The sequence below is a fragment of the Cariama cristata genome, unplaced genomic scaffold, assembly GCF_000690535.1.
Source record: "Cariama cristata isolate BGI_N322 unplaced genomic scaffold, ASM69053v1 scaffold34770, whole genome shotgun sequence".
In the NCBI taxonomy this organism is placed as follows: Eukaryota; Metazoa; Chordata; class Aves; order Cariamiformes; family Cariamidae; genus Cariama; species Cariama cristata.
This window is the reverse complement of record NW_009593571.1, coordinates 28656-40807: the sequence shown is the minus strand read 5'-3', so window position 1 is coordinate 40807 and position 12152 is coordinate 28656. Positions and strand designations below refer to the sequence as shown.

General features: G+C 41.6%; 1 protein-coding gene across 1 annotated transcript in view; it reads left to right on the top strand.

Annotated features, from left to right (window-relative positions):
• Window positions 1-12152, top strand: part of LOC104157526 (serine/threonine-protein kinase BRSK2) — a gene marked incomplete at its 5' end in the record, with an annotated part of 69710 nt that overhangs the window by 30601 nt on the left and 26957 nt on the right. The window contains 3 exons of the mRNA XM_009694891.1: window positions 6086-6146; window positions 10458-10665; window positions 11804-11852. Of these exons, the coding sequence (XP_009693193.1) occupies window positions 6086-6146; window positions 10458-10665; window positions 11804-11852 (318 nt within the window). The remainder of the gene's footprint in view (window positions 1-6085; window positions 6147-10457; window positions 10666-11803; window positions 11853-12152) is intronic.

The following is a 12152-nucleotide window of genomic DNA, read 5'->3' as shown; positions in this document are numbered from 1 at the left end:
CCCCAGTGCCAAAATTGGATGTGTCTGCAATATTGTGAGCAGGAAAAAAGTTACTTTGTGGTAGATGGAACTGTCCCCCTAGTGTTCCTGGTCTCTGAAGACGTAGGCACCGGTGGCAATAATTATGACCGTTCAGTTCTCCGAACAGTTTTTCACTCTGCTTTTCCTACTCTTCTCTCCACCTGCCTCCACATCCCTCTCTCTTTCTTTCTCTCTCTCCCTCTGTCTTCATTTTCCCTTTCCGAGGATGGCGAGTGCTGATCCGTTGGGGTAAGCTCTAGTTTTGGATTATTCCTGTTGCGGGACCTGTTGTATCTTGTAGAGAAACTTTTCATTTGCACTTCACAAATACAGTACAGGCTGATACACTTCAGTGAATGAGGCTTTACAGCAGCGAGAGAGAGAGAGAGAGATGTGGGAAGAAGCATTTTTGGTGCTTTTGTGTGTGTTTGTGTGCTTTTATGTTGGAGTTGCACTCCGTATAATTTACTTTTGGGTTCTTTTTTGTTCTCTTATTTGTCTCTATGTTTCAATGTTTATGGGCACAGAGAAGTATCTTCAGACACTGTCCAGGTACCAGGACACCTTCTGAGAATGAAACGCCCTTTAGCGCTTTTTGTATCTGTTTGGTACCCTCCAGTTAATTTTGATCCTAATTTAGCCTTTTTTCTTCTTTTTTTTTTTTTTTAAGATGAAGCTGAATCCTATCCATGTTATTTAAAAAACGCTGGGTATTTCCTCTCTTTTTAGTATATGTTTTCTTAAGAGGTGAACAGATGGCCCTACAGACAGATACATCTTCAAAGCTCTTTATTTTCAATAAAGAGGATATAGGTACAACTAGGAATGCAGTCACGCTTCAAATTAAAGCTCCATTTATAAATCCTTAACAGAAGGATAATATTCTATTAATAAATTATTTAATAAAAACATTTTAATAGATCACTACAGACTACAGCAAAAACTTATTGAGAGGGCACATATTTTGAAAGCTAATTAGCACCAGTAACATTTACTTCTCATGTTTGTAGTGTGCTTTACTATTTATTAATTCTTTCTCAACCATTTATAAATGGAACTTTAGTATAATTGCCCAATTAAAGAAGGTGATGCTGTTAAACATCACCCTCTGTGTGCGCTGAAAGGAGGAAGAGGTGTGTTACCAACACCTGCAGTCCTTTCTCTGTACTCTTTGTAAGGCTTCATCCGACAAGCGGTTATTACCATGAGTAGACCTTCTGACTTAAGCATAAGTATTCCCAGTAAGAGCTGTTATAGTTAGTATTATTTGCACAGTTGGGACTGTTAGACAGGCAAGCATCAAAGGTATTCAATTCATATTCCCTACCTAGGTCAGGGAGCAAGGAAGCAGAGTTTGTATCTTTTGGACACCCAAGACTAATAGTGATGAAATGTTGTAATACACAATGCCTGCTCACCTATTGCATATTAATTCATGTCCTTTTCAGGGGCCTCATAGCCTGAAATACAGTTGAGAATTTTGGGGTTTTATTTGAGTGAGCAGGCAAGGAGGAGTATCGAATTCCACCCAATTTATGTTTGAAGCAAATAAGAGGTTGGCTGGATATTTTGGGAATGACTTTCAAAGCTACACATGGAATCAAACCAATTCAAAATTTCTAAGGCATTTCACCCAGGGACACAAGTCTCATGCATTACTGCACACTGCATGCATGCTGCAGGCTCCCCTTCTTGGAAGCATGGCTCCAGCTTGACCAGCTACGAGGCTGTTTTCAGCATCCCAGTAAAACTGTGCTATGAAAGCAAGTTCTGCTGGGACTGCAACAAGGTACCAAACTCCCCTTTGACTGTAAGAAAAATTTCTGTGAGATGGTTATTCAAAGAAGAAGAAAATGCTGAATCTGACCCAAATGCCGGCTGTGAAGCCTTTATACTCTACTAGTGTGTACTGGCAGATGCACTGCTTAAACACTTGAAAATTAATCTGAGTGAAGTGCTATATAGAGGTGCTCTGTACACGTGCTATATGTATGCTACAGTTACCAGGTCAGCTGTACTTTTCCTTCTGGTATTTCTCTCTGTCTACACCTCAGCCGTGTGAGGCTTCAGCCCTTCACCTCTTAACAGCTCTCAAGAAATTCTGCAGTTCTGTGAAACCAGCTGGAAACTGGATTCCAGCTCCTCAGTTTCACCAGTAAGAGACCACTGGTCTAACATGAATTGGGCCTCTCGTGGCTTCCCCTTTGACAGCAGCTGGCTAAAATGAGTAAAAAATTACTTTAAAACAAAGGACCTTTTAACTTTCATACTTTGAAGTATCAAATAGATTGAATAAGGTATAAAATCATCACACCTACAAACTACAGCCACACATACATATTTCATTTCAGTCCTTGGCCTCTCTCTTTCATAGCTCAGATGTCTCCAGATTAATGTCAGTCTATGAGAACGAAGGAATAAACTGCAATGGTCTCAGTGCCCATTGCACTACATCTACATGTACATCTTCTCCCTCCTAGACCTTGGGTCTATAGCTCCCTTACAGTTTTTTTTTAATACCTCCCTCCAGCCTTGGCAAAACAACTGTGTCACTTTGGAAGGGACTAAAAATTCTCTTCTTGGCTGTCTGAGTCTGGCAGTTGTGTTTGAGGGAATGCTCTTTATCTGAGCAACTGCATTAACTTTTCTGCTTGTGTTTTCAACAACTTTTTGATGGCTTCCATTGAGTTAGTGCCCAAGCATACAGCAATTCAAAACACAGAGCAAAGTGAGTCACAAGCAATGTTCGTAGTTTCCTAGATTGTTGCATTTAGTATTAAGTTATTGGAATAATTATAGATTTAATACTTCCAATGACATTTAATGCCAGTAGAGACTCTTAGGAGGTTACTCGTTAAGAGATATTTCCCACGAAATAAACTTAGTTCACAGCCATAGAGATAAGATGATGTCATATTTTTCTCCTCTTTCCACACATCAGATCATCCAGGGTCTGCCATACTAATGTGCTGCCTGTAGGGCCTCATGCTTTCATTTTCTGGTGAGAGGGATAAAAATTTAAATTCTCTCAGTTCTTTCATTACAGCATTTCAGCAAAATGCAACATTTTCATTATTTTCTTTTGGCCCTGTCCCAGTTCTGTCCACCTGACTCTGAGATACAGGAGCAGTGCGTGTGGTGTTTCTTTTTAAAAAACTGAATTCTAGCATTTCCCAGCTAAGATGATCTTGATGGAAGGGACAAATGTGTCATTTTTGCTTGTTAGCATTTTTGTACTGGAGTATAGAACCTGCCACTGTACTGAGTTTATATAGCCAGCTTGGGAACTATGTCCCATTTGTAAACCTAAATTATGGGAGATTTATTAAATTGAAGAAAATTCAAGGAAGATCTCCTCAGTCTGGGTGTCATATCCCATACCAGCACTCTCTGGTAAAGGGGAAAAGTTTTGAAAATGTACAGCGCTCTCTTCACCCCAACACTTAAAATTAACCTAGGTTTCTTTAAACTCTTTCCACTGCTCCTATATACAATTTCCAGTGTGGACAAACTAAAACTTGCTATAGGACCTACTTTACTTCTTACATATTTTGCATGTAAATCAGCAGCAGAAATAAAGCTTGTTCGATAGCAGTCATGTGGATACTGAATGCATTTCCAGGAGGATTTCACACTAACTCTCTCTTCTGTCCCCTACCTCAGGCTCCTAGGCTGGACGAAAACACAGTACACAACAGCTCTTTTTCAAATATTGCTTCCAATAAGGAACTGGGAGTTGGGAGGTGGGGCCTGCTGTGTTTTGCCCTCCAGGCGTGTGATCGTTTTTTGTAAAAAAAATAGGAGGCAATGGGGTTGGGAGGGGAGAATTCAGGACTGTTGGAAACACCTGATTGCAAAAAGGAGATAGCAGATTGGGACTTTTAATCGAGTATCCTGGAATTCAGGTGAGTGTCCCAGAGGACTTTCCCACCACAATTAAGACTTGGTGGGAACATCTTCTAGTGGGAGTTTAACTCCTAAGCAGGTGTTTAACTGCATCTCTGGGCACCTAAATGCCTTCCGTATTTGTCCAAGATAATCTATAGGCTCCTCTTGTAATTTATGGTTTGGAAAAAGCTTTTCCTGATGATTCATACAGGGAAGATTTTAACTAAATGGATTTCCCATATGCACAACACATCTGTGTTGCACTCAGCTACTTCAGTTATAGGAGAGGCACATAAAATAGCCTTTCAAAAGTGGAGCAGACAGTTCTTCTCTCAAAATTACTTTGCATAAACATTTATGAGTGCCCCAGATCCTGATGATACAAATTTAGGTTTAATCTAGTGCAAAAGAATGCCAAGACTGAACTTTAGTTTTTGACTGCTGCACTATGATGGGCAGACTGCAGCAGGGTACAAGGAAAAACGTAAGTGGGGAGTTCCTGCATAGAATAAGTGCCCCAGATTTTCATGGTGCAAATTTAGATTTAGTCTGGCAAAAAAGTATGCTGAGGCTTGGCTTCTGGGTTTCACCTACTTACTGTGAGGGACAAACTGCAATGAGATACAAAGAAAACCATCAGTGAGTAGTTTCTGCAGAGGATGTGAATAGAGAGAACAGGACCTGCCATTGTGTTCAGTTGTAGCTTACTCTCCTTGGAAATATTTCCTCTTTTGCAGTTCCCGTATTTTTTAATAATTTTACTGCTCAAATTTATTTAGTAATATATGTCTGGGAGACCATTTTAGAAAGTGACTTTTTTTGTTTCATTCTTCAATAACAGTAGGAGAGAGTAAACCAAGACAGTTTATGGCCTAAATTTGTTTTATATTCTCTTATGAATAAACTGACATTAACTATCTGACCTATTCAATTTTAAATATAGACATGTGTACATCCACCCATAGACACATATGTGTACACATACAGACACGCACTCTGTTTCCAAGCATTTACAGGATTTCACCTTTTCATGTTTGTAACCTGAAAGCAAGTAATTGCTTTCATGGCTCTTACTATAGATGAAACATTGGTAGGTTTACTATATTGACATGTTGCATGGTGGTTGTTGAACAACTAGGTTCTTAGCCAAGTCCTCTCCTGTAAGATGTTTCAGTCTTCAAGACAAGTTCCTTTCTTTTTAAAAAGGATAGAAAGCAGCTGCCTCTGGGGCTTACTTATTTGCAGTCACATGGAGGGGTTTTTTTTCATGCTGGGCAGCCCTCCTCCTGGAAACTTCTGCTGCTGATGTTCGTGCATTTGGCCTGTCTGCCCTTTCAGCACATTTAGCATAGCACATTTGTACGTTTTATTGTCTACAGCTGACATTTTTCAAAGGTGGCCTTTGCTGGAGAGCGTAGGAGCATTACAGTGTAGGTGACCTTGTCAGCAAATAGAAGGACAGTTTATTCTCCCTTGACTGGCCTCTTTTTAAGGGCACCTGGGCTGTTATCTTGATATTAGTAAAGTCACCAACAGCAGAACTCATCATCCATAGATGGCTTGTTTAATGCAACGGCAGGAAATCTTACTGGAGAGCAGCAATGTGAAATCCATCAGTGGGAAGCTGGAAAGGGTTAAGCCAATGTGAGCTTTGATTTCAGTGGGAAGTCATCACATAGGAAAGGATTGTGTGCCTGGGTCATGGAGACTTCTTTTTTTTCTTCATATCTGGAGGTATCCCCTGCCTTTGTGCTTTGTACACACAGTGCTTTTCCATGTTGCTCGTGACAGAGAACATCTCATTCTGTGTCCACCAGCACTGCGCAGAAGAGAATTCTCGGGACCAACATGAATGTCTTGACAGTCTGTTTTCAATTCAGCAGTTGAGCTTGCACAGTCAGATGTAGTAGCTTCTATATGCTTGATGACCAAAAGAAGGTAGCAACTCCCTTAATGAAAAGGGATTATAGTATCCTCCCTGAGCACAGCGTTTCTTTGTTTTGAGGGTGGGACAACTGAAAAATGTGACAGTAGTGAAAGGAAGGAGTCCTGTGCTTTTCCAGTGACAGCCTCCCTCCTCCTCCTCACTTCATGCCTGTGCCTGTGGTGGCTGGTGTTCAGGGTTATTACTTGTCCAAGTTTTCTGAGGGCTTTTTTCCTTATTGTGTCCATTCAGGTCTCGGTCAATCAGCGGAGCATCGTCTGGGCTCTCCACCAGTCCTCTCAGCAGTCCAAGGGTAAGTGGTGCTGCTTCAAGATCTGTTGGTCCAATTCACTCACACATGCTTGATGCTTTTCGACATCTGTTGCTCCAGAGCTGTGGCTCTTAGCTGGGTTGTTTTGTTTTTCCTTGGCAGCTTGTAAAGTTTCATGGGTGGTGAGAGAAATGTTCTTTACAAATGCAAGCAGAGAAGTTCTCGTACATGTGCCCTGCACTGTTAGGGAACTGTGCCCCTGCCCTTTTTCAGTCTCATAGGCACATAGAATAGCGTTGCCATGCCTGAACACTGCCATATCCAGATGAAGTCTGTGTACAGTGTGGTTTCAGACCAAATATCAGGGATCAATTCACAGCTCCTTTCAGTCAGGTCACAGTAGAGCACCAAACCATGCCAGTTACAGCCCAGTTGAGTCTGTTTGCCTCAGAATAGCTTGTATTAGAAAAACAGAGAAAATAAACTATACAAATTTGAGGGCTAGCAAATTTAAAAGGGAAGTAAGAAGTTTACTAATTAAGATGAGAGAAGAACACTCAACCCCCTATAAATAAGGTTCATTTACATGCCCTTATTCAGTACACAGTCAACTAAATACCAGTACTCAACTAATACTGATCCTCAGCTAGTAGAAAACATGCTTGATAGTACATCTGTTGCAAAGTTATTACAGCTTCTAAGTGCAATGACGGAAGTTGGTAACTTCTTTGGGGATCAGAGTGAGAATTCTTAGTGTCTGACAAGGTCAGCTTAGTCACTTCAAGACTGCAGTCCTTACAAAAGTCTCGACCTCATCAAGAAGTCTGTAGGGCTGTGGTAATCCACATTACCTAATTTTCTGGCCCAGAGCCTTTGGAGGATTTCTACGTGCTTTTCAAGACTTCATGAGAAGATGCCATCCCCCATTGGAAATTGATGTATTCCATGTGTTAGGGTATGGAGACACCTATGGATTTACTCTTAGGTATATGAAGATAACATCAGTATTGCAAGTATTTAAAATCGTAATTCCCCAGTAACATTGTGTGTAATTCTTATGCATAAAGACACACTGTCAGATGTAAGCTTATAGACTAGTAAAGCTTCCAATTCCTTGTTTGATTGAACTATTTTCTGAAACATATTCTGGGTTCCTATCAATTGTTACCCTGTTTTGCAACTGGCATAAATGTGTTTGTGGTCTCCTCTGCGTCTTTAATGTGCCAGGAACCAGTGAAGATCCATCTCCTTGTTTCTGCACTGGGACTCCTGGATGTCAGTGGAACAAAGCAGAGGTCTGAGAACTCTTATGCCACTGCAAAATGTACTGAAAAAGAGTACGGAAACAGTTTTGTGCACAAAATAAGCATCCAGTGCAGCAAACCTAAATCTTGATCTCATTAATTGATCTCTTGGGATCGACTTTTGACATCTCAGTAGGAATACATCAAAGAATAAGGATGACAAGATCTGTTCTATAGTTGCTGTATCTTACCATTATTACTTAATAGGCAGTTGATTAAATAGTCTTCAAAGGGATTTAGGAACCAGGTGGCATTTTCAGCAGTTCACAACGATATTAAGGCAGGTCAAATTTAAGGCTTAAAAGGAAATGTTGGAATAAAAGTCGTATTTTTTTTAAAAGTCCTTACCTATGCTTCTAATAGCACCTTAGATTATTGAAAGAGAACATACTTTAAAAAGCAAATACACATTTCACTATATGTGCTGCTTAGGTTCAGTTCTATGAGGAACTGAATTCGACAGCAGCTAAGAGTTCTTAAATCTCACAAGATCTTGCTAATGGTTTTCCCCATTGCACCAGCTGAAATATAGACCTAATCTTGTTCTTTATTTCATTATTAAAAATGTGGTTATTAAACGTGCCCCTTCAGATTCTTAATGGCTTAAGTGAGAGTTTAATTTGACTTTATTTCTTTACAATTTGTTTCTCAAACCGTCATACACAGAAGATACAAAAATTGCAAGGCAACATTTGCAATCAGCGGTCTTTGACTTTTATCCATTGGCGTCATTTGCAAATGGTTAATAGTCAGGTGCTGATAGTGACTTCCACAAATTAACCACTTTCCTCATCTTTTCCCCTCCCTTTTTCATTGGTGATCAGAATTTACCGACACGGCAGACCTTAGTTTAACTGTACAATCCTAATACTAATACAAATGTTTTGCTGTAGTGATTTTCTTTTAATTTTGGTGGCCTAACCCTAAGTTCTTTAAAGTAATTACAAAATTTTGATGCAAACACTTTTAGGAATTAAGTCTTAACTACATTTCTGCATTTTTTAAATATGGCAACATTGTGCTAATCCATCAAACCCAGAAAGTACACTCACTGGTGAGTGTGCTTAACTGAGACTGAGATTTGAGGCATGGTTATGTGTACATGGTATGTCTGGACAGTGCGTGATTACAGCTTTTAGATGCTAAGAATGGATAATAATAAGAAGAATGGTGGCAGATAATTTACAATAGGTAATAATTTATAGAAATCAGAATCTGAGTGCAGACCAAAGTGAAAGATCTTGAGTAGTGATTTCTATTTTTACAATTCTGCCAGTATTGTAATCTAAGGTGTTAATAGCAATGTTTTGTAAGGACATTCATTTTGTTTTAAATGTGATTTTTAGCTTGCTAATATCCCTTTAAAAGGCTTCTATCCTGCCAAGTCTGTGTATTGCTGTTTGCTGTCAACATATGAATGGTTTCCCAAAATGCCTCTAACATTTAAATGTTCTTGTTTGGGGGGAAAAAATTCATAATCCCATTTTGACAACTCAGTGATGGATTATGAACTTTGGTTGTCTTTTTCTTTTTAAACTGTGTCTTACAAAACAATGGCTCACCTCGCCCCCTCCACAGAACTGGGACTTAATGGCAAATATTGCTGTGACTTTATGATAGAAATTCCAATTATCAAGCTGTCCTTTGATGGCATGAGGGATGTTGCAGGAGAAGCATAAAGTCTGATGGGAAGTATCATCTCTTCCCAGATAAACAAATTTGCCAGGCCTCTCTGAAGTTTTTGCTGTAGCTGTTTACAAATCAAACGCCAATCTGAGTTCATATTTTTCCCCATGGTGGTGTGTACTCTGAAGCCTCCAAGTGAATGCTGAGCGGTTTAACCTTGCAGGCCAGGGGAGGACGGTGGATGCCCACGTGGCATCATTCTCCCTTTTCCCCCCTCTTTCTGCAATGGCTGGCTGCAACCGAGGTGTGCATCAGCCAGAGTCAGGGGTAAAGAGGAAGGAAAGAGGTTCTGACTGGTGTGTGCAGTAGCCTGTGTGTATCGCCTACCACTCCGTATGTATCACACACCTGTTTTGAGTTTCATCTCTCTGCTGGGGTTGCATACGGGCACTTGGAGCTGAAAGAGGTGGTCCCATTCTTGGCACATCTCAATTTGTCTGTGGCTTGAGTGGTTCTTCTTCCCTTTCCTCACCTCCCTACAGCATCGTGCTTCTCTCACTGCAGGGCAATCAGAACAATCCCAGAGAGATGGCATTTCTCTCTTCTTTTTTCTTGGTTACTTTATTTTCTTTCATTTTGGTTTTTTTTTTTCCACTTTTCCTTTGTTTTACTTTTCTTTCTGTTGTTTTCCTTTGCTGACACGTGGTTGGTTAATATGATGAAGCCTGTTATGACACTGTTGTTCTTGCTGCTGCCGCTGCTGCTGTTGTTGATTATGCTGTGTTCCCAGCTAACTGCATGTCTTTTTTTTGTTTTTTGTTTGTTTGTTCGTTTTTGTTTCTTTGCAAAATCCCTCCCCTCCACTACCCCTTCACCTCCATCTCTTGTGTCTCCTTGTGACATGGTGCATCTTTGTGACTCGGATGGATTTTATTCTGACTTTCCTTTCTCTGCTCGCCCGCTCTATGCGTATTTCACTGTTTTTGATGTGCATGGACACTCTGCGTCTGTCTCGTAGCCTATCAGAAAGTTCTTCATCCCCCCTCAGACCTCCGACCTCCCTTTCTCTCCCCGACCCCAAGTCTCCTTGGACCCTGATGCTTGTAGGAACGCCTCCAGGCCTGGACATGTACTCCAACCAAAGCCAGCACTTCAGCCCAACCCAAAGACGCAGACTTTGCCATCCAAGAGCAAATTGGCCGAAAAACCACTCCAGTCTACTAAATCCAACCCACTCCCCACCAGCAATACCAGCGCCCCCTCTTCCCAGAACAGCCCTGTGCAGAATGCTCAGGGCCGCTCACCTGCTGCCAGCTTTAACCCACAGCTGGCTGTTCCTAAAGTGCAGACCAACCCTATGTCTCCTGTTAGATTGCTCCCTTCTAGTACTGACCCAAGCACCAAATCTATCCCCATCATACAGGTCACCCCTCACCCCTCTCCAAGGGGAAGTCCCCTCCCTACCCCCAAGGGGACACCTGTCCATACGCCAAAGGAGAGCCCAGCAGGCACACCCAACCCAACACCACCATCCAGCCCCAGCATTGGAGGAATGCCATGGAGGACACGGCTCAACTCAATCAAGAATAGTTTCCTGGGGTCTCCTCGCTTCCATCGCCGGAAATTGCAAGGTGAGTACTCACCCAGACCTACAAGGTGGTTCTGATTTGGGCAGACATTCGGCAGCAAGTTGATACCTCTCTGTGGCTCTGCAAATTTCATGTACTGAGGACTGAATATTGGTACTGAAAATGAGAGCGATAGCGTCAGCCAGCCCTAACCCAAGGCACGTGTGAGCAGGTTCTATCATGCCACTGCACCTGCTCCAACAGCATCTCTTGAGCCCTCTTCACACTCTAGCCATACAGCTCTTACTGTCCCTCTTGTGGCTCTTAGAGCACAAGAAGATTTTATCTTCAGCTTCTCCACTCGTTTTGTCAGCGTATCTAGAGCTTTGCCATCTCCTCTATGGCTGTACTCCACTGCCTCTCCATAGCCACAGGCTGAGCCTTCTGCTGAAAAAAGTTAGCCAATGGCAATAGGCTGAAAGTGTTCTTCTGAAGCATGGCTTGTTTGATCTTGGTTAATGCTTTTTTAACCTCCTTTGGTAATTGGTATAGAAATCTCCTTAATACAATCAGTGGTTTCATATCTGCTGGCCTATTTCAGTTTTCAGAGTCTCTAGAGTGTTGAGATGTGCAAAATTTTCTTCTTCAAGGTCCAGGTGGCTTTTTGCATTCAGGCAAAGGACACCCAAAGTCACATGCGTTATCCTCACATATCGTCAGCAGCTATCCCAACACCCTGTGGTTTTACAAGGTACTGGGATGTGGTCCCATGGGAAAGGAGGATTGCAGCCATGGAAGAATTAGATGGTCAGGGACATTGTCTCCAAGAATGTCAGAGAACTGCAGAGAATTGCAGCTGTGACTGAGCTGCATCCAACTGGGCTTTGAAGCAATTGTAAAGCAATCAAACTGGCACAGTGTTTGGGTCTGAACCAGAAACCATTGAAGTCAGTGCAAGATTACACAGTGATTTAAGGAAGGGTAGAGTGAGCCTTGAAATGCAGCACTTGATTAGATACAGTGATCTAGAGACATAGGACCAGTGTTCAAATGTCAGAACTAGTCTGCAGATGCAGTGGGCAAATGCAAGAGGGTGTAATGCCAGAATTGATTCATTGGTATACAAGCAGAAAATGGAAGGTGTACTGAATCATCAATTTATTTTCTCCCTCCCTCTCTTTGTCTGTGCGTGCATGGGCAGTACCTACACCAGAGGAGATGTCTAATTTAACCCCGGAATCATCCCCAGAGTAAGTAATTTGCCAATACACTACTTTTTTTCCACCACATACCAACGTCATTTCCTTGCCTGAATGTCATAGGGTGACATATTCCTGTTCTGGATCAGTGGCTGAGTGTAACCTGTTATCCTGTGAGCGGGATAGAGATGTGAAATGGTTCTTCTGCTAAGAACCCTGGATAAAATCTATACCTCAGTAACAGGACTGGGGTCAACAGGTGATGAAACAGTCTCCCAGTAACCACCTCACGTTCTCATGGCTTGCTGCATTTACTCGGTTTCTGTATTCTTTCATTTGGTTGATAAGCAG